This window comes from Pteronotus mesoamericanus, unplaced genomic scaffold (genome assembly GCF_021234165.1).
Source record: "Pteronotus mesoamericanus isolate MK-2021 breed Mesoamerican mustached bat unplaced genomic scaffold, CSHL_Meso_final contig_94, whole genome shotgun sequence".
Taxonomy (NCBI): Eukaryota; Metazoa; Chordata; class Mammalia; order Chiroptera; family Mormoopidae; genus Pteronotus; species Pteronotus mesoamericanus.
In genome coordinates this window covers 9,440,582-9,466,352 of record NW_026555285.1, presented here as the reverse complement: position 1 = coordinate 9,466,352, position 25,771 = coordinate 9,440,582, and the positions used below count along the sequence as shown (strand labels likewise).

The following is a 25,771-nucleotide window of genomic DNA, read 5'->3' as shown; positions in this document are numbered from 1 at the left end:
CTAAAGGTATTTGTTTTTCCTTTACTTATAGCATGGTAAGTGTGCAAGTTTGCTTAAAACCGTTTAGGTATAAATCATTTTCATTTTTCTCCTGTGATAGGGGCTCTGCAATTCCTTCTTCCTGTCAAAATCTTTCTACCAAGATGGTGTTCGACTGGTCTAGCTCAGCAGCAATAGGACATAGCAAACAGCTCATCTATCTGCTTCAATGTAGCACAGCAGTTTTCAACCTGTGAATTGAAAGAGGCACACTGGTATGCCACAAGAATTTCTAAAACATGCAATACCTGACTATTTAGTTGGGGACACTGACCTCTTTTCCCCTGTCAAATAAAAAAATGACCATAGCCAATACAACAGCTGTCCAGCATGAATGAATCAAAATTTTGCCCTGGCCAGTGTGGCTCAATTGGTTGGAGCATCATCCCACAAACCAGGTAGGTTCAGTCTCCAGTCAGGGCACACTCACAGGCAACCACTCCTTGTTTCTCTCACAATGATGTTTCTCTCCCTCTCTCTTCTCTTCTCTCAAATCAGTAAGCATGTCCCTGGGTTAGGATTTAAAACACACACACACGCACGCGCGCAGGCACCTGTTTTGTTCAGATAAGCAAAAAATATGTATTTTTGGTGTGCTGCAGAATTTTACTAATTAGTTTATGTGTGCCATGAGATGAAAAAGGTTGAAAGCTGTTGGCTTTGCATAATGTTTGGTGAACATTATTGATCACAAAACATGGATGTCACAGCTCTAGAAAGAAAACACGTAATAGTTTAATTTCCAATATATACCTGTTTTCCTTTCTTTTTTAAGTAAAAGAAAGAACCTGTACTAACTTTTCACTTGGTTATTTTGGTTTTAAAGGATAAGCTACAGGATTTTCTGTACTGATGTGCTTATTAAATACTTTTGTGCCATGAGTAAAAGGAAAAAAAAAAGATATGGTTACAAGCAGCTAAAATTGCTTTGGAAGTGAGAATATAAAAAGTGGATTCCATGGGAGAGAGGCAACTGCCCAGAGTAGGATGGTTTCTGAGAAAATGTGTCAAAAATGGAGGGGATGGTACAAAGCAATATCTGTTCCCTACACCGTGTCTTGGACCATGTTTAATACACAAGGTCAAAGCAATGATAAACAGGAGCTGACGGAATGGGTGACCAAATGGCCCAGAGTCAAGGAGAGGACACAAAACCTACTGCCTATCTGGTACTCTAAGACCTGGCAGTTTCTGTGTACCCTTTTTTTCTGTTAAAAAGCAACTGGTTTGTATATATGTAACCATCTCAAATGTTCTAAAAAGAGCTTATCAATTATCTTAACATTGGTAGTCATATTTTCTATAAATAATTTTGCCTCCTAATGTCTCATTATGTTTTATCCTATTTGTTATAATGAATATTCTTTTAAAGTTATAATGATGAAAAGGTGTTGAAATTATAAAAAGACTATGGGAGAGCCCAGAACCTCAGTGTCCCTGCACTGAAAGAAATAGTTTTAGGGTAAAGTCACAAAATCTAGGTCTGTGTTGTCTAATATAGTAGCTACAGAGAGCTATTAAAAAGTGCTTACGCAAAATGAGGTGTGTTATAGTACTTGTAAAATACACAGAGTTTCAGACTTGGTATGAAACAGGGATGTAAAATATCTGACTTTTAACACAGTATTGACCACTTGTTGAAATGATAATATTTTAGATAGATTGGGTTAAATAAAATACATTATTAAAATTAAAAAAAAAAAAAGAAAAGCTACAGGAGTTATCTAATGAGAGGACAGAAGTAAAGTAAAACAGCTTAAGCAGCATGCAACATAAATGATTCTAAGAGTACAAATCTAAAGCAGACTGTAGTGGTCTACATTCTGGGCTTCACACTTAAGAATTTCAAAGACAAGTAAACTTTCTTTTGAAGTTTAAGGGACTGACATATTGCTGCAAACTTTTTATATTTCCAATTTCTGAACATTAAAACAAACTTAAGTAATTTCAGTTTATAACTCACTCATCATGTTTTATATTTTTTCCTCATTTCAGTACAAATTGGTAAAAATGACATCAGGCAAATACTAGTTTAATGAGCAGTGAGAAGCAAACTATAAATTTAATCCTAAACCCAAAGTAAACAAGTTATTTGCTAAATTAGTCTTTTACCCTTTTGAAAAACACCAATGCCGCTTTATCATTTGAATTTTTAAAGTGTTGAAATAAACTGAATTCTTAAGGTTTTCAGACTAGAGGCACACAGATACAAAAAATAATTAAGATAATTCTAAATCTTACAAACAGTAGTCTTAAAAATTACATTATATTGAGGATGTTTAAAAATGTGCAAATTCATTGTTAACCTGAGATAAAGGTGCTTTCCTGTCAGGAAGGGATTTCAACACTGCTAGTTGTGTCACTCAATGCCCTAAGTATTTCACACATTTAGCAGAAACACTAAATTAAAGAGATGAAAAGGCCTGAGTTCTAGTGCTAGTTTTATTTGTAACTAACCATGTACAGATTATTTATCTTTAAAATAATGATTAACATTTCGTCCCTAATTCACAAACATATGACCAAACCAAAAATCCTTCCCAAGAAAACCTCTTTGTAAACCAAGATATTACTACTAATTAGCTCATAGCTAATTTAAAGGTTGAGAATGACAATGGAGAATTTATCTTTTAACAATCAGTTGCATACCTTAATTCTGCAGATGGATAATCTGGTTGAGATAATAAGGATTGTCCTATTTCAACCTTACAAAAGAAAAAACTATCAACAAGAAACTGGGATGAGAAAAAGTTGGCCACAATAATTAACACGATAGAGAAATTGTTTTCTATGTTAAGAGCAGTGCTTATACCTTCTCTGTTATCAATGGACACTCCTCAGTACTGCCAGAGTATAAGAAATGTTAGCATTTGGTCACAAGAGAATAAATAGAGAAAAGGAATTAACATGTTCTTGAAAAAAGATTCAAAATAATTCTAAGTGGGCATAAAAAATTTATAGACCATAAATATCTGTATATGTACACCATTTACTATTATAGGTATATGAAAATCACAAATATTTACAGGCCCTCTTAAAAGGTAAGCACCTATATGTTCTTGTATTTAACAATGTCAACCTTGTACAATTTAGTTTCTATTCCTGGACTTTCCCTTACATTATGGTGATACACAAAAATAAATAAATAAAAGTTAAAAGCAAAAACCAAAGTCTGGATTACTGGTTCACAAAGAACTACAGAACAGATACAAATACCCTAATAAAATAATCATGCATACCACTGCTTAGGGAAATATCTTTCACTATTGACTCCAAATGTCATCATCCACTTATGTTCTTTAACTGTCAACTTTTAATACAAAAATACCTTCAAGCTGATAATCATTTATAGTAACTTACAAAACGGACAAGAGTATTTCAATGCTACACAAAACAGTTCTATACACAGCTTAAAGTTTTAAAGTTCTCTGCTGACCCTTGATTTTAGTTTATGGACATAGTAACTACTGATCCCAGTAAAACTTTTTTTAGCTTTTACATATTTTCAAAATCAGTATTACCACACAAAACAGTAAAGAATAAATCACTTACTGCTGAAGAATCCTCTAAGACAAACACCAAAAGTATACAGCCAAAATATTTCAGGACAGCATGTAAACTTTTTAGGACAGGGTATGACCAATGGATAAAGTTTACATTACCCAATGATCTGTCCAGTGAAAAAAATGTTTCTCTGATTCAATGAAATATCTATCAGGTTATGTGAACTTACAAATCTCTCTTTTTTTTTTTTTTTTTGGTGGGAGGGTTTAGAAGGACGTTTAAATAATTGGTGACACTAGTAAAAGGACATTTTTTAAGATAGAGAAATGGTAATGTTTAGCAAAATTACATTTTATACTTCAAAATTAGAAGCTAAATTTCTTTTAAAACCATGGAATCCTGATTTTTTTATTTTCTTTGAGCTGTTACATTCTGCGCTGTATCAAAATGAAATCACTACTTAATAAGCTTTATATGTAAAATTTATTCCATTTGCAAAAGGGAAGAAATCAAACCCAATTTTAACAAACTATATTAACTTAGAATACTGAAAGCTGATTACTTTAAAATTTGGTAAATCTACTACTTTCATTATTCTGAAGGAAAATATTAACCTTTAAAATCCTATTAACAGTTTCTAGTCCAATTTTCTATTCTGAAAATTAAATTCCTGTAGCACTAAATTAAAAAGTTAACAGAAGCCTACATTATATAACCCAAATACAAACAATGCAACTAATCAGTACAATGCCCTGCTACAATGAATACATGAACAATGAAAAAAACCACCAAGTAGTCTAATAAATTATATAGTTCATTTTTTGCATATTTTAATCTCAATTTTTAACACAGTAAATTATTATATAGGTTGAATCGTCGGCTGCTTAAATTCAAACATCAATCAGCCTTTCTATACCAAATCTGCGGTCCTAATCAAATTTTGTTTTCAGGAAAAGGAATGAATATTTTCTAAGGATATATTACATAGTAGAAACATCTTATGTTTCAAAAATTTACAAAGAACCCTGCTGATCCTGTGCATTTCGCTGAGGTGCAACCTGTACCCAGACTTCATCATCAGAAAAAGAACTTGAGCTTCCTGACTCAGAATCCAGCTCACTGAATCCATCTAAGTCCCAATCATTACTAGACTCACTCCGTGCATCATCTTCCTCAGTGATGAAACTCTGACCAGGTTCAAGGCAAGAAGGATAAACACGAGCACAGAGGCAAATAAAGCCTGAATCAAACTGTAAAAGACCTAACATGGTACCGATATTAATCCACTGGTCTTCCCTAGTATCATATTCATACACAGTCACCCTGTTTTTTTTCCACTGCGGGGTGGTAGAAGTGATGAGGAGCAACTTTTGGCCATGACTGACAATCTGATAGTTGTGAATCTCTGAGAACAAGGGAATATTACTAATCCTCCTCCATTCTCCCCTGGCTGGGTTATAGACTTTCATGACTGGGATGTCACAGATGCAATAGATCTCATCATTGAAGACACAAGCTTCCTGAAAGTCACTACGTTTAAGAGAAGCACAGTTCAACCACATATTGTGGCTAGGATCATAGCAGAGCATGCGCTTACTGTTCACTGCATAAAGGTAGTTCTGAACTACTATTAGTTCAAAGGAATAGAAGGAATGGGGTACAGGAGCCACCAGTGCCCACTGGTTCCTCTGAACACTGTAGCATTCCACTTCCTTCAATTTAATTCCAGTGATAGGGTCTCGCCCACCCAAGATGTAAATGTAGCCATTGAGGTAGGCCACATCCATGCCCTCACGACAGAGCAAGCGATCTGCAAGTTGCTGCCAACTATTCTGGGCTGGTTTATACACCCAGAGATGTTTCCTGGGCTGGGAAGCTAGATAGATGTCATGGTCTGGAGAGACACAGACAGCAGAGGAGGTGATAGTCTTAGTGTGAGCCAAGCTGGCCAAAGGTGATGGCATTGTGTAAATGTCCCCGGAGTATGGATCATAGCAGAGAAAGGGATCTCTGGGATGTCCAAAAAAGATCACCATCTCCTTGGCACACATACCCAGCCTCTGGGGTGGATTTTCTACTGCGGACACAATAGAGCTGCTGCTGCTGTCAGGCTTTGGCACCACATTCTTGTACAACATGTCACCATATCGCATCTGTAGAGCTCCTTCAATAAGGCCGAGACAGTACTTCTTCACAATGGGCTTAGTCAACAGCCCTTCCATGTAATCCTTATCTTCATCAGTGAAGTGTGTCCAGCGGACACACTTGAAGACTTCTGCAGCGCAGGGACCCCGTTCCTTGGGAGCCGCCTCCAACCACTGCACAGCAACGTGACACACTGTCCGCTCACTCTCGATGTCTAGACTATCCAGACGCAGGACAGCCAGCAGCTGGGCCAGGGTCAGATCTGCCAGAGTCTCCTCCTGAATTGAACCCATCCGGCTGAGCTGCTTGAAGTTGTGGGCTATAAAGGACTGGGCCTGTGAGCGCAGCTTGTGATGGTCGAAGGCATCGGCGAACTTGAGGATGGCGGTGCAGTTGGTCAGGTCAAGGCGGCGAGCTAGGAAGGAGGCACAGGCTTCCCGCACATACTCGAGCTGTAGCATGTCCGAGGCGGCGTAAAGGCGCTGCACGTTGGCCTCACTTAGGGACACACGACCCGTGTAGCAGTATTCGACCAACACCTCAAAGGACTCGGCATCCACATCGTGCATGGTCACACTCGCCTGCTGGCTCTCGTACATGCCGCCAGTGAACATGCTCTTGAAGTAGGGACATGCAGCAGCCAGCACGTTACGGTTGCAAGAAAATAGACGGCCTGTGCCAGGCCCACTGCCAGGCGTCACCACCTCGATGGTCACATCACATAGCAGCCGCGCATCATAGAAGGACTTGAGCTGTGCTAGCAGAGCTGCAGAATGAGCCGTGTCCTTCAGCTCCTCCGGGCCCGTGAAAAAAGCAGACACCGAGGGTTTGGAAATCCTTTTCGGCCGCCTCCCACCCCGGGGGCTGGAAAGGCGGCGGGAGCGCGGAGCGTCTTCCCGGGACTGCATGGTGGAGATGGCGGCGGATGCTGAGGCCGAGAACCGTTGCTAGGGCCGGGCTCTGGTTTCTCACCCTACTCTCGCCCGCGCAAAAAAAAAGAAAAAGAAAAAAAGAAAAGAAAAAAGAAAACGAAACCGCCGTTCCTGAGTACCGGCTGTAGCAGGGGCTGCACCTACCAAACACAGCCCTACGCAGCGAAGCCGCCTCCCTTTATCGCGTAGGGACTACCTGACTCACCCTTTTCCAGTTCCACGCCCTTTCTCTGCCTCAGCTCAGTTGGCCCTCACTGAATCGGGTGGGTGAAACCAAGAGAGTCCCCGCGGCCGCGAGGGTAACACTTGTAGAAGTCCTGAACTGCGACTCCCAGGTTGCCTTTCGCGCCTCGATGTATGCGGGGGCTGACGGGCAAACTCCGCTTTGCATACTGGGAGTAGTAGTTTGAGTAATATCGCGAGGTTTCTTGGGTCGAATTGCTTTGGCTAACAGAATTAGAAAATAGTAATTCTCGATTTGATAGTTTAAAGCTTGGCTTTAAAATCAAGACTAGAAATCCCATTTTAGTATCCATTAACTGTCATTTGTCTTTGCGAACTTTTCTCATTTTGTAAAATAAGGATATTATTCATAGGATTGTGTTTGGACAGAATGAGATACATTGCATAGGATACAAGAAGTTTCAATAAATGTTTGTTCGTTAAAACCGTAAATAAGTGCTTACACCGTGCCTGGTATAAATATTTAATTACTGTTAGCTTTCCTTTTAGAATTTATGAGAAATGAGACACCCCCTTATTTGAAACCATGAGCAATTTCTGTAAAGGAAATTTAGAGTTTTTCACGTTGCTTCTTTTGAAAGTTTGTGAAAAGCATTAACAATAGTTTCAATACTAAAACAATATGCATAGGTTAAGATGTCTCAGACAAAAATGAGGTCCTAGAGAACAGCATTTATAGATGGCCTCAAATATACAAATCAGGAATATGAATAGAATGGGCCAGTATCTCATCAAATCAACACTTCATCTCCCAGGGAGCAAGGTTATTTTTATAGCCTCTTAATATGGGTGTTTTCAAGTTGTCTGATACTACTCTTTTTCCTTTCTACAAATCAGTTGGAGATTCTGAAATTGTTTTTTGTTGTTGTTGTTTTAAATTGTGTAATTGGTATGTCTTTTTTTTTTTTTTTTACATTGTTAAGCAATGTTCTACCAAACTCCCGTTTTTAACATTCCAAGCTGTTGTAACTGCATTGGAAGTTGCCAAATGCTTCACAATTATTTTTTTTCTCCTTATGAATGGAACTTTTTATTTTTTGGAGATTAAAAAAATCTTTACTGTATTTCTTTTTACATGGCCTTTTAGTCCCCTTATACTCCTCTCCCCCCAGAAGTCACCACACTTTGTCCATGTCCATGAGTCCTTTTTCCTTTTTGCTCAATCCCTCTATCCCCCTAAAGTGGCCCCTCTTGAAAGCTGTCATCTTGCTCTCCATCTAACAGTCTGTCCCCATTTTCCTTGTTAGTAAAATTTGTTCAGTAAATTCCACATTCGAGTGAAATCATATGGTATTTATCTTTCTCTGACTGGCCTATTTCACTTAGCATAATGTTCTCCAGGTCCATCTATAGTGTTGCAAAGGGTAAAATTTTCTTTCTTTTTTTTACCACCACATAGTATTCCATTGTGTAAGTGTCCCATAGTTCTTCTATCCACTCATCTATTGATGGACACTTGGGCTGCTTCCATATCTTGGTGACTATAAATAATGCTGCAATGAACATAGGGGTGCCTATGGTCTTCCCAATCAGTGTTTTGGGTTCCTTTGGATATATTTACAGAAGTGGAATCGCTGGGTCAAAAGTCAGATCCATTTTTAATTTTTTGAGGTATCTCCACACTGCTTTCCACAGTGGCTGCACCAGGCTGCATTCCCACCAATAGTGCAAAAGAGTTCCCCTTTTTCCACATCCTCGCCAACACTTGTTTGTTGACTTGTTGATGATAGTCATTCTGATAGGTGTGAGATGGTATCTCATTGTGGTTTTAATTTTCATTTCCCCGATTATTAGTGACATTGAGCATCTTTTCATATGTCTATTGGCCATTTGCTATGTCCTCTTTGAAGAAATGTCTATTCAGGTCCTTTGCCCATTTTTTAATTGGGTTGTTTGTATTTTTGGTGTTGTGTTTTGTAAGTACTTTGTAAATTTTGGATATTAACCCCTTATCAGATGTATCAATGAATATGTTCTCCCTTTCTGTGTGTTGTCTTTTTATTTTGTTGATGATTTCCTTTGCTGTGCAAAAACTTTTTAGTTTGATGTAGTCCCATCTGTTTATTTTTTCTTTTGTTTCCCTTGCCTGGGGAGATATATCCAATTAAAAAAAATGCTATGAGCAGTGTCTGAGATTTTGCTGCCTTGTTTTCTTCTAGGATTTTTATGGTTTCATGTATAACATTTAAGTCTTTGATCCATTTTGTATTTATTCTTGTGTCTGGTGTAAGAAGGAGTTTCATTTTTTTGCATGTATCTGTCCAATTTTCCCAACAGCATTTATTTGGAATTTTTTTTATTAAGAAGTTTTTTTTTAATTGGTTTTAGAGAGAGGAAGGGGGAGAGAGAGAGAGAGACAATGAGAGAAACAATGATTTGTTGTTCCATTTACTGATGCATTCATTGGTTTATTCTGGATGACACTCTAACCAACTGAGCTCCCTGACCAGGACCTATTATTAAAGAAGTTTTAATGAGAATTTTAAATTAAAATATTTTAACAAACACACCTCATATTTTACAAAAGCACAAGATACTCAGAGCTTGCTATTCATACGTGCCCTGACATTTCTTAAATTTATATAGTAGAGTTAATGCTTTACAAATACATATACTTATATATGTACATGTGTCTACATACGAGGCGGATCCCAAAGAATCTGGAATTATCATTTGGAGGTCCCTTGTAGTACAGGCTCCCCCGACTAGGTAAGTGTTCTAGGAGTGTAGAACACTCCTAGAGTGTACCAGCTGACATTGTTGTGTGAGGTTGCATTTGGCTTTATCAAATTGTTTTTAAAATTCTGTCAATGCGTTTGCCTATTTTGTGATGGCTGGTTTACGGCACGGCTGCCCACACCACACTGTGTGTTCAGCTGTTTTTGACCAAAACGGCATGACACCCTTGCCCTGCCCACCCTAATTCATCCGATCTCACCCCATGCAACTTTTTGTTTGTTTCTCCAGATGAAAAGTCCCGAAGGAAAATGTTGTGCTGATATGTAAGAAGCGAAACAAACAAAACAAAACAGAACAAAAACAGCAGCACTAAAAGTCATCAAAATTGTTGAGTTCAAAACCTGTTTTGAGCAGTGGAAAAAGTGTTTCGATAGGTGTACTGCATCAAATGGGGAGTACTTTGAAGGTGACTGAAGTTTAAACATGTAATAATAAATGTACAATTTTTAATAAATAAATTCCTTTTGGGGGTAGTCCCCCTCATTTAGATATATATGCTACTATATAAAAGATTAGCATTGTCTGCTAGTTGAATTTTCAAAATCAAGCGGTTAGTGTTTTGGTTTTATTTTTAGTTAGGGAATTTTTATTTAAAAACTAAACTGCTCCTGCTGCTCGTTTGCCATGTGTTACCATTACCTAATGAATGAAATTGTAGGTATGACACAAATAGATGGGTAACACATAGCTGGAGAATAACTCTTAAATTGTTTTTCTCCCTTTCCTGTTAGTTGAAGTGGGTCTACTGGAAATACCCCAAGAAAGAGACTTTAAACGAAGTGAGTCTCTGGGTTCCAATATCTCCTCTATAGCTCTGTAGGGTATCCATCAAATACACCAGAGAGAATTAAGTCATTAGTAATACTGATTGCTTTTTTACCTGCACTAAACACCAGCAGGTAGAAAAGCAATTTAATTATTTTATATTGGTAAAATATACCTAACATAAAAGTTATTACCACTTTAACAATTTTTTCAAAATCACTTCTTTAGCATTAAGTACATTTACCTTGTTTTGCAACTATCACAACCATCCATCTCCAGGACTCTTTTCCTCTTGCAAAACTGAAATTGTGTACCCATTCACAGTAATTCTCCTTTCGCTCCTCTCCAAAACCTCTTGTATACTTGAAATGTGGCTAGTGAACGTGTTTAAATTTTAGAAATGTGTTTAAATTTTAGAAACATGGCATTGGTGTCTATGCAATTCAATGGAGAAAGAAAAGTGTTTTCAACAAATGATGTTGGAACAACTGGGTCACAATTGAAAAAAAATTAACTTTAACCCCTACTTTATGCCAAAACAAAAATTAATATGTCATAGTTCTTAATAATAAACTGAAAAGTGAAAACTATAAATCTTCTAAAAGAAAATATACAAGACTATCTTTGTGACTTTGAGGTAGGCAAAGATTTCTTAGGACACAAAAAACACTAACATTAAACGATCTAATGAGAAGAACTTCAACAAAATAACAAGCTTTGCCCATAAAAAAGCAGTGAAAACAAAACGACAAGCCGAGATATAACCTAGGCCATACAAGAGGAAATGAAAAGGAAGCCAACAGTAACTCCAGCAGTTAATCAGGAAAATAAGCCCACATGCTACCCTAAAGCTGAGATCACAGGGCTTTCTGCTTCTCAGATTCGAAACCACAATCCCGTGTTGGGAGGATCTGGACCAGCTCTTACCAGGCTTTGTAATTTAGGAAATACTTGTTATGTGAACTCGACACTGCAGTGCCTATGTAATGCTCCACATTTGGCTGATTATTTCAATTGAAACTGTTACCAGGATGATATTAACAGATCAAATTTGTAGGGGCATAAAGGTTGAAGTGGCAGAAGAATTTGGCATCATCATAAAAGCACTGTGGACAGGACAGTACAGGTGTATCAGTCCTAAGGACTTTAAAACCACCATTGGGAAGATCAATGACCAGTTTGCAGGATACAGCCAGCAAGATTCACAAGAGCTGCTTCTGTTTCTAATGGATGGTTTCCATAAAGATCTAAATAAAGCTGATAATCAGAAGAGACATAAAGAAGAAAATAATGATCATCTTGATGACTTTAAAGCAGCAGAATATGCTTGGTAGAAACACAAGCAGCTCAATGAATCTATTATTGTTGCACTTTTTCAGGGTCAATTCAAATCCACAGTACAGTGCCTCGCCTGTCACAAAAAGTCTAGGACATTTGAGGCCTTCATGTACTTGTCTCTACCATTAACATCCACAAGTAAATGGACATTACAGGATTGCTTTAGGTTATTTTCTGAAGAAGAAAAACTCATAGATAATAACAGGTTTTACTGCAGTCATTGCAGAGCTGGAAGGGATTCTCTAAAAAAGAAGTCTGGAAGTTGCCACCTGTGCTTTTAGAGCATCTGAAACGTTTTTCCTATGATGGTAGATGGAAACAAAAATTGCGGACATCTGGGGACTTTCCGTTAGAAAATCTTGATTTGTCTCCATATATTATTGGTCCAAAGAACAATTTGAAGAAATACAACTTGTTTTCTGTTTCAAATCACTGTGGTGGGCTGGATGGAGGCCACTACACTGCCCATTGTAAAAATGCAGCAAGACAGCAGTGGTTTAAATTTGACAATCATGAAGTTTCTGATATCTCTGTTTCTTCTGTGAAATCTTCAGCAGCTTACGTCCTCTTTTATACTTCCTTGGGACCATGAGCAACTGATATGGCCACATAAGAAGAAGCAGGTTATGAGCTAGTTATCTTTTAAAAGGCTGAGCAACACAACTCTTGAAATGCATATAAAGATATTGGGTAGTTACTGCTGGCCATTTAGTGGCATGCTAGACAGTGAGAGCTGTGTTAGTATCACCATTATTTCAGGTCACTGCTATCATCAAAACACTAATAACACTTAACAAGTATTGCAGTAAGCACTCCTTAGAGGTACCACTTATTTCAAAACAACTTTTTGAGTTTGGTCCAAAGTTAAAATAATTAACTAGCTAAGCATTATTATTCTACTGGTCTAAAAACCGCGTATCCTTTATTTTCATTCTGTTATGGCCTTTTCACATTTCTAATTCTCAGTCTGATCTATGAATACTCTAGAATGCTATAAAGCAGATAGGAATGTATGTGTATATATTTATCGCACACTTGCACATCAAATTGATTTACATAGTATAATATGTGGTCCTTTTGTGAAACCTAGAACTCAAAGGATTCCTTTTATTTTTTTCTTTGGGCCTATTCTGAGTAACTGCAGTGCTTTCTTAGGGAAATGACAGGGCAAAGCTATTTTTCTTTTGGCTTTGGGCTATATTTGTGCACTGAATCTTTATTCTAAAAATAATAAATGGAAACTTTAATTTCTTAAAATGAGAATTTTCATTTACACCTACATTAAAATCTTAATGAGAAAAAAATTAAGACAAGCCATGGAATTGCAAAAAATATTAATTATCTGTAACCAATGGCCAATAAATATATGAAAATCTCTTTATCATTCATCACCAGATGAATGTAAATTCAATTCACAAGAAAACACTCCACACTACTAGAATGGCTGAACTTAAAAAGATCAGTGATACCAAATGTTGGTGATGCTAGGGAGCCACTGGAACCCTCATATATTAATAAAAGGAATGGAAACTGATACATCCCCTTCCAAAACCTCTTGGGTAGTTTCTTTGAAAGTTAAGTGGCCAAAAATTTCGCACCTAGGCATTTGTCCAAGGGAAATTAAAACATATGTTCACAAAAAGACTTGTACAATAATGTTCATAGTAGCTTTACTCATAATGGCGCCAAACAGGAAACAATCCATATGTACATCAATAGAAGAATGATAAAAATTGTTATATTCATAGCATGTAATACTACTCAGAAATAAAAAAGAAACAAACTTCGATGCACACAATAATGTAAATGAATTTCAAAAATGTTACATTGAACAAAAGCAGCCAGATATACATGAGCATATACTGTATGACCATCGATATGAAGATTTAGAACAGTGAAAGTAAGTTATACCGAACGAAAAATCGTAACAGAGGATGCCACTGTTGGGGGAGTAGGAGTTGGTGGATTTCTGGACTGTTTAGAAAGGAACACAAGCAAACTTTCAGGGGTGATGGAAATGTTCTTTTCTTGATTGGGCTGATGATTACAGGTATATGTAATTGCCAAATTCAACGAACTGTCTCTGAAGAAGTGTGCATTTATCTTTGTGTAAATTATACCTCCTTTTAGGAGGAGCCACTTCAGAATTCTTGGCACTAAATAAAATTGCAGAATTTTTTTGTCAGGAAGCCATGAAGATAGTTCAGTCATAAATTAAGACTCATTTCAAGTAGAGACAGATAGGCTAACAACACTCCAGTTTTCAGTAGATGTGGCTGGTGCTCCATAAACCTGGAATAAGGGTGCTGCAGCACAACCTTTTGGCATGCAATCTTTCAAATTTGTGGAGTTAGCTGAGTTAGCCTAACATTACATTCTAGTATTCTTTTTATTCCTGACACAGCTTCATTAACAGAATACTACTTATCTGCTGTTTGCTCAAGATTTCTTGTAATTTGCATAATCCTCTATGGTGGAATCTGCATTCTTCTTGGCAGAAAGATAGAAGCTGTTTTTGCCTGGTAATTAAGTATCAGTCATCAACAAACCATGATTTAGTTCTTCTAGCATCCTTCCAACAGCAGTGTCTGCTTGGGCCTTTTTTTTCCAGGGAGGCTGAAGCAGGTGCTTCACTGGTACTGTCACCATTTCCATTTCTGAGTGGCTGCAGCATTTTTCTCTCATAGATTAGACTTCTTCTCTCCCAGGGCAGCCCCTCTTATCTTCCCGTCTGAATATTGCTCCTGACTGGCTTCCTGAAGTTCTTTTAATTTGCAGATTAGTTTCCAATCTTTGAGTACTCTGCTTTCCAGAACCCATTCATCCCAGTTCTTATTCCAACTGTAATATACAAAGTATTTCAGTAATTGAAACTTTATGAAAAGCTTTAGACACTGTACTTCCTAGACAGTTGATATATAAATTTGTATTGGTTTTATTAGTTTCAGGTGTACACTATAGCGATTTGACATTTTTATACCTTACAATGTAATCACCTCACTAATACTAGCAACGATCTGTCACCTTGCAAATTTATCACAATATTAACTATATTCCCCTTCCCCTTTTCACCCATCCCTCGCCCCTCCCCCTTATGGTAACCATGCTTTGGGTTTCGTTTCTGTGAGACAGCTTTTGTTGTTGGTTTGTTTGGTTATTTCTAGATTCCACATATAAGTGAAACCATACAATATTTGTCTTTCTCTGCCTGATTTCACTTAGCGTAATACTCTTTAGACCTACCCATCCACGTTGTCACAAATGGTATGATTTCATTCTTTTTTATTGCTGCATAATAGTCCATCATTGTATATATACCAAATCTTCTTTATCCATTCACCTATCGATGGACATTTAGGTTGCTTTCATATCTTGGTTATTGTAAATAATGCTGCAATTAACATAGGCGTACATACATCTTTTTGTGTTTTCATTTTCTTTGGATAAATAACCAGAGGTGGAATTGCTGGGTCATATGATATAAGACATGTAGAATTATTTCCAAAGATTTTATTTATTTATTCTTACAGAGAGGAAAAGAGAAGGAGGAAGAGAAGAAGAGAAACACTGATGTGAGAGAGAAACGTTGACTGGTTGCCTCTCTCACACTGCCATGACCAGGGACTGGGCCCACAACCCAGGCATGTGCCCCGACCAGGGATTGAACCCATGACTTTTCACTTTGTGGACCAATGCTCAACCAACTGAACTACACCAGTCAGGACAACAAGGTAGAATTTTTAAAAATGACACGTGGTCTCACACTTGACATAGTAAATTAGACTATCTTCATTTTGCCTTGTTTCACACAATGCTTTAATATACTTCCTTGGATAAGTGTTCCTGTTGCGTAAAATGCCTGGAAACAAAAATCAGTTTCTATGTTTCTAACTTTTACTCTATTCAATTCAACATTCCTTTAAATTAAATCAGACTCTCCAGGTAAATCAATTATTTGGGGGTGGACAATGCCAACCCTAGGGAAAGAATATTGATTCAAATAGGATTACATTATCCCTCAACTCAGAGAAGGTGTGAGGAAAAACAAAAGGAAGCTTCCTTTAAAGAATGCCAGCTAATAAATATAGAGAGAATGAAAAAATGACAACATCGCCATTTTGTGACTCCCAAATAATTGACTCAGGCAAAGCAAGAATCATTCATTGATGTTAAATCAATGAGATGAAAGGTCACCTCAATGGGTGTGTTCGTTAGATATTTTGGTGTAACAAAGTGCCATAACAATTAGCAGTTGAAAACAACTAACATTAATTTACGGTTTCTGAGGGTCATGTATCCTGGAGCATCTTAGAGAGGTGCTGTCAGCCAGGGCCACACTCATGTCAAAACACAAACAGGGCTGAATGCGTCTGCTTCCAAGCTCTCTCATAGGCTAGTTGGAAGGCTTTTCAGTTCCCTGAGGTCTGTTGGACCAAAGGCCTCAGTTTTGCCACACAATATGGGTCACTTCATAGATGTGCTCCAACAGCACAGGTAGCCCAAGAGAGAGGCAGAGACACAGGGAGGCAGAGATAGAGAAACAGAGCCAGAAGCACATCTTTTTATAATGAAATATATAGAAATGACAATCCCACCACATCTATCTATTCTATTTATTAGAGGAGAATCAATAAATCTGATCCATGACCAGAGGGAGGAGATTATACAAGTGCATAAATGCCAGGAATGGGAATCTCTAGGGTGATCTCAGAAGCTGCTTAGCACAATGAAATGTGTTTATATGTTTTTATGATTCCAAAGTATTATCCAACAGATTGCATAAGAATTCATTAAGGAAAACATGTATATTACAATGGAGAGATTTAAGTTATCAAGCTTAGCATCTCAAATAGTGGAACTTCCAGAGATAATACAGTACGAATTTTACAACATCATCTATGAATTAGTACTGACAAATGTGTTTAGTTAATCTAAATTCAATTAATCTTTAGACTTAATTTTACTTTATAGTACATTGAGGAGATGGATGGAAGTTACCAAGTGCATGAGGAATCAGCCAGACAAATCCAGAATGTAGGCCATTCCATAAAACAGCCTTTTGGGACTCTTCAAAGGGTCAATGCCGTCTAGGAAAAAAGTGTTGGGGGATTAATCCAAAACTAAAGAGACACAACTGAGATGTGTGATCTTGACTGGATCCTGGATTGAGCAAAACTAACAAACAGAAACAGCTAAAAAAAGACATTTTGGGGATAATGAAAGAAATTTTAATATGTAATAGTTATGAGAACATAGTATACATTGTTGTATTATTGTCATACAATTAGGTGGGATAATGGATTTATTTTGTGGGAAAATGTCCTGTTTCTTAGAATATGCTGCAACATTTTGCAGTAGTATTATAAGGTCTGCAACTAAACTTTTCAATAGTATAACAATTGCACTGGCCAGGTGACTCAGTTGGAGTGTCGTCCTGTACACCAAAAGGTTGCAGGCTCGACTCCTGGTCAGGGCACATACCTAGGTTGCAGGTTCAATCCCTGGTCGGGGTGCATGTGGGAGCCACCCAATGTTTCTCTCTCACATCAATGTTTCTCTCTCTCTCCTCCTTTCTATCTCTAAAATCAATAAATGTATCCTCGGGTGAGGATTAAAGAAAAAAACATTAAAAAAAATAATGCACAATCACCATGTGTTTGGGTGTGTGTGCATGCTTATGTGTATGTACAGGGAGAAAAAAACACATGTGGAAAAAGGTTAACAATTGTTGAATCTAGAGTACATAGTGTTCAATGTACTGTTTCTTAAAAATTGTTTTAAAAACTTTTCTGTTTGCCTGGAATTTTTCAAAATAAAAATTGGGGAAAAATTTCTTTCATTTTTACCTCCAAAAAATTCTTCTGGTCTTAAAACTCTATTTTAGCTCATCTTTCCTGATATGTAGTTCCCCTCTGAGGAGTGTATAAAATGTCAATAATAACTCCTCTCTTTTTTTACTCAAGAAACTTCCTGAGAACAATTACTAAATACAGTAGTCTTTTTTTTTTTAAATCCTCACCCAAGGGCATTTTTTCATTGCTTTTAGAGAGAGAGGAGGGGAGAGTGGAAGGGAGAGAAACACTGGTTTGAGAGAGAAGTGTCGATCACACTGGGACCTGAGATCCTATGCACCCAGACCAGGGATCAAACCCACAACCTAGGCATGTGCCCTTACCAGGAATCAAACCTGCAGCTTTTTGATTATGGGAGGACGCTCCAACCAACTGAGCCATACAGGCCAGTGCTAAATACAGTAGTCTTTTCCACGGTTTCTCTTTCTGAGGTTTCAGTTATTCACGAACAGCAGCAATCTGGAAATATTACATGGAAAATTACAGAAATAAGCAATTTATAAGTTTTAAATTGTGTTTCTGAGTAGCATGATGAAATCTCAACCCACCCACTCACTCCTGCCCAGGATGTGAATCATCCCTTTGTCTAGCATCTCCATACTGCACACACTACCAAAACATTAGTCACTTAGCCTAGCCATCTAGGTTATCAGATAGACTGTCAGGTATTGAAGTGCTTCACGTTCAAGTAACCCTTACAGTAGCCTAACATTACACAACGCCTGTTAGTCACCTCATTTCATCTCATCATACAGGCATTGTATGATATCACATCATTACAAGAATGGTGAGTATGGTAACAGAAGATCTTTTGGGAGACCAGATTTACATAACTTTTATTACAATATACTGTTATAATTGTCCTATTTTATTATTAGTTATTGTTGTTAATGTCTTACCGTGCCTAATTTATAAATTAAATTTTATCATAGCTATGTAGGTATAGGAAAAAACAGTATATACAGTAAATCCTCACTTAACATCAATAGGTTCTTGAAAACTTCAAATTGAAATAACATATGATAAAATCATTTTACCACAGGCTAATTGATATAATCAGGAGTTAAGTTTCTACAGCGTATTTCTGGTCACAAACACATCACCAAATTTTTAAGTCCTTTTAATATTAAACATTGAAATAAATGTGAACTATACATACATTTAAGAAAGATTAATTAAAAGCGAATGAGATCACCATTTTCTAGCCTGCTTATTCCAGTTCAGGGTCACAGGAGGCCAGAGCCTATCCCAGTAGCTCAGGGGAAACGGTGGACATCCACCCCATCTGTACAGGCCACCTTCCCATTACAGGGCACACTCACACTCATTCAGACTGGGACAATTTAAATCCCAATTCACCTCACATGCAATTCTTTGGCATGTGTGAGGAAACCAAAGTACTCAGAGAAAACCCACACAGATATGGGGAGAATGTGAAAACTCCACATAGACAGTGGCCCTGGCCGGGAATCAATTTTTTTCCTCTCCAACAACATTATACCAAAATGACATTATTTGAGGACCTGCTGTATAGGTATTTGGTACTATCCATGGTTTCAGGCATTCACTGTGGGTCTTGGAATATGTTTCTCCTTGGATAATGGGGACTACTGTACAACATGCCACTTTATATTAGAGTTGATGATTACATTTTGGCTTCCTCACTCAACTGGAATCTCTGTGAGGTAAGGACTAGGTTTTATATATCAGTGCACAAAACTCACGGCAGTAAATTACTCAATTTATACCACATCTGTTGATACTCATTAGGTTAAGCCAAAGAACAATAAGAAACAGAAGCCAAACAGAGAATCTGCTTTAATATTGGCTTGTACTTTGCACAGCATAGAATTCATTCAGCTTTCAAAGAGCTTTACAATCTTTACAATCCGTATACTAGGGATATTCATGATTGTTGACTCATATTTTTCAAAACTTTATTTTCTTATTGAAAAGTAGCAGGTTAAGCCCTGGCTGTGGCTCAGTGGATTGAGTGCTGGCCTGTGAACCGAAAGGCCACTGATTCAATTCCCATTCAGGGCACATGCCTGGGTTGCCGGCCAGGTCCCTAGTAGGGAGCGCGTGAGAGACAACCACACATTAATGTTTCTCTCCCTTTCTTTCTTCCTCCCTTCTCCTCTCCAAAATAAATTTTAAAAATCTTACAAAAAAAAAAAAAGTAGCAGGTTAAATCCTAATCATATCAGGATTAACAACACTTTGTTTTTAAGTAGGGGTTTACAGATAAGTTTATAGATCTTTCATCACTAAATCTTCCCATGTTATAAAGTCCTGAGGTAAAAGATGAAAAATGTGTTTAAATTTATAGCTGGTTTAAAAAGAAAAGCATATAAAGAGAACAAGTGACCTGTCTAAAATCACATAATTCTGAAGACTTTATTTCTCTTTTCAATGATGCATGTTTGTTTTCTACTCGAAGAGTTGGACTGTACTTTACAAAAACCTAAAATAAATTATTAGATCAAGAAATGTGACTTAATTCATTAAAAAAATACATTTGTAAGTACTGTGTATTTTTACTGTTTTTTATGAACATTCTCAAAGATTTCCAACCCTCAGTCATCTTCTTGACACAGGTCCATTTCATTTATGTAGTAATAAATAATAAATCAGAATTTTGTTGATTTAATGTTTTTATCCAAAACTTCAATAATGGCTTCTTCGTCTGCTGATTGAAGCAGTCTCTGAATGAGCTGATCCAAGCACTTTTCCCCAGATAAAAACTTCTGGTAAAAGAAAGAGTTATTATGAAAATCTGATTACTACAAATAAAGGAGAAATGAAGCAAAGAATTAAGTGTATATTTATTTCATTTCTTTATAGTCCTTGTTTAATAGCAACAAAGGATTACTAATCTACAATATACTGAATTGGTATACTTGCTAATTGGTATACTTGCTAATTGGTATACTTACTGGTATACTGAATTGGCTAACTTGGGAGGATGTTCATTGTTATTTTTAATGAAAAGTAGCAGGGTAAGCCTTAAATATAACCTAATTAACAATGCTTTATATTTAAATAGGAGTTTACAAAGCAGTTTATAAATCTTATATCACTAAATTTCACCATGTTATGAAATTCCTAAAGTAACAGATAAAAAAACATGTTTAAATTACTTTTACAGATGGTTTAAAAAAGTCATATAAGGAGAACAAGTGAACCTGTTCTATACCACATAATTCTGGTTAGTATGGCTTTTTATGTAAAAAGTCAATCCAAAAGAGTAAATGGAACTACATTCTAGCTTAAATTATTTAAATTAGAATTTTGTATAAAAATCAACCTTGTAGGATTTTTCTAATAACTCTGGAGACAACAAAAAAGAGATCTGAATCAACTTTTGAAATCTATCCCCTCCCTCTCTTTAAAATTCCTCTCTGCTTGGTTTTTCTGACAACAGTTCTAAGTTCTCAAACCATCTTTAGGAGGCTATGTTTGCTGAATCCTTTCTCCTCTTGTACCCTAGGAAAAAATGAGGCTTTTTATTCTTGTCCTGAAATCTCCACCCTTTTCACTCATATCATGTTATTTCACAAGGGCAAAAAAGACCGAAATGCCAGGCTAGTGGGCAGAATGCTCCTTGATCTGGATCTGGCTCAGCTAAAGCCTCCCCAGAACATTCCAGATCACACTTCTCCTGCCAACCCTCCAAATTTAAATTATTTAATCCAGCCCTGGCTGGTGTGGGTCAGTGGACTGAATGCCAGCTTGTGAACCAAAGGGTCACTGGTTTGATTCCCAGTCAAGGGCACATGCCTGGGTGGCAGGCTGGGTCCCCAGTGGGGGAAGCACAAGTTACCACACATTGATGTTTCCCTCTCTTCCTCTCTGTCTAAAAATAAATAAATAAAATCTTAAAAAATAAAAACTAAATTATTTAATCCGTAAGTGGTTTATGATAATTCTGTTTTTCCCCTTAAATTGGAAATACAGTAGTTTTAAAATCTTCAAGTTCTGTGTAACAGAAAAATATTTATGCTAGAATATTTAGGGGACAAGGGTCTTGAGGTCTGTAACCTCCTTTCAAATGATTCAATAGCAACACAGGTATATACAGAGAGAAAGAGGAGACAGAGAAGAAGGAGAAGGCAAACAGCAAAATGTTATGCTGCATCTAGGTATAGGGTGCATATTGAACTTGTCTTTAAACATGTGCTCGAAAAATTCAAAATAAAAAGTTCTGAAAATTTTTTCTCTCTCTGATACTCTCCAAATAATTCCACTGAATGAAAATTGTTTCAGTTAGACTTCTCTCTAGTTCTCCATAAAGTTCTTTTGTGAGAAATAATAAAATAATGACTTCAGGTACCTTTCCTGTGTGATAGAAGTTTGGTGTAATAAAATTGTTGGGATTAGTAAATTAGAAAGTTCTCATATTTTAGAAATGCTCAATATCTAGTCTTCGGCTTAACAGAAATACTTTAATGTCAGTGTCTGGAATATAGAACATTGAAAGTTTTGATGCCGGCATGAACAAATCTTATATTTAGTCTTTCTTGAAAGGTCTTAAAGTTGAATTTTAAGGTTAAGCATACACATTTATCTCTCAAGATAAGCTGTAGGGGAAAAGATATGCCTTACTAGCTTTATATTCCGCAAAATACCAGCATATAGTAAAACTTGAACTTTAAAATTAAACAGAAAGAGCACTATAATGAAATTTTTTAATTGATTTGTATCTTTTTGAGCATAATATATAGATTTCTTATAAAATTAATGTGCCTGAAGCTCACATTATTAGAGTATTGCCAGGGAGGAACTCACTGGCTGGGGCTTGGTTGGACTTCCTCCCAAACAAATAAAATATTATCTTGGGTCAGTATCATGCTCATGTAAGAACAGAGCAGTTCCATGAAGAACTGTGGGTGGAATTGGGAGAAGGTCAGGGTCCTGAACAGTGACAGACGCAGAGTCCCACAGATATCCAGCTTACTTCCTCTTTACTCCCTCTGTTCTTACAGAAGTTGCCCTGGCCTGGGGTTAAGTCCTTGTCATTTTTCTTGCCTTTTCTTTTTCTTTATTTTTTTTTAAGAAACTTTAAATTTTTAAATTTTAAAGATTTTATTTATTTACTTTTTTAGAAAGAGGGGAAAGGAAGGAGAAAGAGAGGAAGAGAAACATCAATGTGTGAGAGACACATCAATCGGTTGCCTCTTGCCTGTCCCTAACAGGGAGGCCTGGCCTGCAACCCAGGCATGTGCCCTGACTGAGGATCAAACTGGTGGCCAGTTCTGTGCTCAATACTGAGCCACACTAGCCAGGGCTTTCTTGTCTTTTCTATAACTATTCAGTTACTTAAGTATTATTATTCAGTTCCTAAACTAATGTTTTCACTGCCTTGATGCAGATTTTAATGTTTTACTACAACATTAAAAAAAACATTTTATTTAGTATTTATTTTTAGAGATAGGGAAAGGGATGGAGAAAGAGAGGAAGAGAAACATCAATCAGTTGCCTCTCCCGCACACTGCAACTGGGGATGGGGCCTGCAGCCCAGGCATGTGCCCTGACTAGGAATCAAAGCAACAACCTTTTGCTGTGCAGGGTGATGCTCAACCGAGACACACCAGTCAGGACACTACAATATTTTTTATGCCATTTTCAAACTCGTTCCTTTCATTAATATGGAACATTTTCTTCTTTTTCCAGTAAGTTGGTTAGTGATTATCAGAGCATATCAATATGACTGTTTTTATCATTTGAGTCTGACATGCTTATTTGGTTAGTAATAACATGTTACTATTTAGACCAAAGTCAGATATTCTATAACTGTAAAAGCTGGTTAACCTGCTTCTGTTTCATGACTGAATATTATACTGAGCACCTATTTGCCCTTCTAAAAAAAATCGCTATCTCATAGAAAATCATCACCACTACTAGAAAAATAACAGAAAGATTATGGTGTAATTAGAACAATATGATCAAATGTGTTTGGTTTTTGCTGCATGTTTCCTGAGGAAAGGGAAGTTAGCAAATATTTTCTCCTTTTCAACAAGGCAATTACCTTCCTAGGCAAGACAGCCTTAAATTGCTGAGAAAACACAGGAAATGGCATAAGATATATAGAAATTTCTAAATATTAAAAATATAGACATTTCCTTTATAAATTTGAGTACAAAATGGGACAGAATCAAGTGAAAGAAGCCCTAGGTATCACATGGCACCTAGGAAAAGGATAAAAACCTTCTGTTTCCTGCTTTTCCCACATCATACATGGGAACTAGTTTGCTTCTCCGATCAGTGGAATCAAAAGGGAAATTTTTTAGTACCTCATCATTTATATATGAATGCCAGTGGTCCTGGCTAGATGGGATTTAGTTAGGTTACATTCAAGCCAAAATGAAATGGTCTCTTCTCCAACAGCACAACTGTTAACATCTCAATTTTATGAATACACATTGTGGTACTCAGAAATATAAGACGCCCCCTAGTGCATACACCGTGCATAACTTCCTCCCTTAAATGCAGGCGGAAACTGAGTATGATGGAATATCACTCCAGTGATTAAATTGACTTTAAGTTAAAAAGGAATATTATCCAGGTGGGCCTAACTTAAACATGTGAGCCCTTAACAAGGTCTGGGCCATTTCTGCAAGAGATTCAAAGTGGGAGAGGGCATATGGGGGGGCGGCCATATCGTAAGCAACTGCGTAGGTCCTTAAGAGCTAAGAGCAGCATTGCCCAGCTGATGGCCAGCAAGAAAATGGGGCAGGGATGAAGGCGGGGGCTCTCCTACAGCTCAAGGAAATGGAGTGCTGCAAACAACCACATGAGTTTGGAAGAGGGCTTGAAGCTCTAGAAAGGCATGCAGCTGGCCAACACCTTGATTTCAGCCTTGTGAGATGTGCAGCAGTGAACTCATCTCTATCATGCCCAGATTTCTGATCTACAGTAAAAATAAGATAACAATTAGCTATTATTATAAGCCACTAAGTTTGTGGTAATTTGTTATACAGCAATAAAAAACTGATACACATGTATGTATATATATAATCATGTGTTGCACTGCATCCTTTCAGTGAACATATTCAATATAACATATCAAACAGTGGTCCTATACGATTATAATGTAGCTGAAAATTCCTCTTCATATAGTGACATTGTAACATGGTAGTCCTTGTAAGGTCAGAGCACTCACATGTTCAATAAGCCAGTCAGAGAAAGGCAAGTACCATATGGTTTCATTCATATGAGGAATCTAATGAACAAAATAAACAAACAAGCAACATAGAGATTGTCTCATAGAGAGCAGGCTGACATCTGTGGGGTATGGGATGCTAAGGGTGGTGCAGGGATTGAACCAAAAAAAAAAAAAAAAAAAAAGGAAAAAACTCATGGACACAGACACCAGTGTGATGACTGCCAGAGTGAGAGGTTGACAGGAGAGGTAGAAGGGAGAACACTGAAGATGAAAGCTGGTGAAAGGGGTCTTCACTTGGGATGGCGAACACAAAATACGGTGCACACACCATGTGTTGTAGAATTATGCACCTGAAACCTGTATACTTTTGTTATCCAGTTACCCCAATAAAGTCAATTAAAAAGAAAAAGATAAATAAATTACATGTGGTGATGCTCTTTTAAACAAACCAACAAACCTACTATGCTGCCCATCTTATAAAAGAAGCACATACAATTTTGTGCAATACATAAAGCTTGATAACAATAATAAACTACCTTACTGGTTTATGTATTTACTATTCTATATTTTTTATTATTTTAGAGTGTACTCTTTCTACTTATTAAAAAGATGTTTGCTGTAAAACAGTAGGCCCTGTTACTCTGGCAGTGGCCTCATATATCAGGTGTTTACCATGTCTCTTGATTGCAGCATTTTCTTTTGTGCTTGATTTAATTTCATGGTGCTTTTTACAGCAACATGCTGAACGGGGTTATAGCCTAGGAGAGAGAGGCTATATCATGTAACTAGGTGTGTGGCAGGCTATACCGTATGCTGTAAGTGGTCTCTGTGATGTTTGCACAATGATGAAATTGCATAATGATGCATTTGTCAGAATATATTTGTTAAGTGGTGCATGGTTATATTTAAAATGTTAATATATTGTCACTGCATAACAAAGAAATTAGAATTTATAAGATAGCTGTTCCAAACTGACATAAAGATCATGTTTCTTACCAGCAAACTAATAAAGATATTTGCAAGTTTTATGGTACTAACTGGCTTAATGC

At 37.0% G+C, this 25,771-nt stretch overlaps 2 protein-coding genes and 1 pseudogene across 8 annotated transcripts in view; 1 reads left to right on the top strand and 2 right to left on the bottom strand.

Moving 5' to 3' along the window:
- Nucleotides 1–3,981: 3,981 nt before the first annotated feature.
- On the bottom strand, nucleotides 3,982–6,932 carry KBTBD7 (kelch repeat and BTB domain containing 7). The gene has a single exon (XM_054586623.1). The coding sequence runs from the start codon at nucleotides 6,594–6,596 to the stop codon at nucleotides 4,557–4,559; it is 2,040 nt and encodes a 679-aa protein (XP_054442598.1). The 5' UTR covers nucleotides 6,597–6,932; the 3' UTR covers nucleotides 3,982–4,556.
- On the top strand, nucleotides 6,604–12,297 carry LOC129081025 (ubiquitin carboxyl-terminal hydrolase 8-like; annotated as a pseudogene).
- Nucleotides 12,298–14,105: 1,808 nt separating this feature from the next.
- The window catches only part of MTRF1 (mitochondrial translation release factor 1), a 53,995-nt gene continuing 42,329 nt past the window's right edge, over nucleotides 14,106–25,771 (bottom strand). For 2 of the 7 annotated variants that reach the window (XM_054586394.1, XM_054586389.1), the window contains exon 10: nucleotides 19,893–20,304. In XM_054586394.1, coding sequence (XP_054442369.1) covers nucleotides 20,188–20,304 — 117 coding nt within the window. In that variant the 3' untranslated portion in view covers nucleotides 19,893–20,187. Of the gene's footprint in view, nucleotides 14,547–18,428; nucleotides 20,305–25,771 lie in introns of those variants that run through there. The other 5 variants (XR_008530241.1, XM_054586391.1, XM_054586392.1 and 2 more) reach the window with 5 other exon arrangements.

What these genes read in the sequence shown, in the direction of transcription:
- KBTBD7 (XM_054586623.1), bottom strand. Translation starts at nt 6,596, where the DNA reads ATGCAGTCCCGGGAAGACGCTCCGCGCTCCCGCCGCCTTTCCAGCCCC.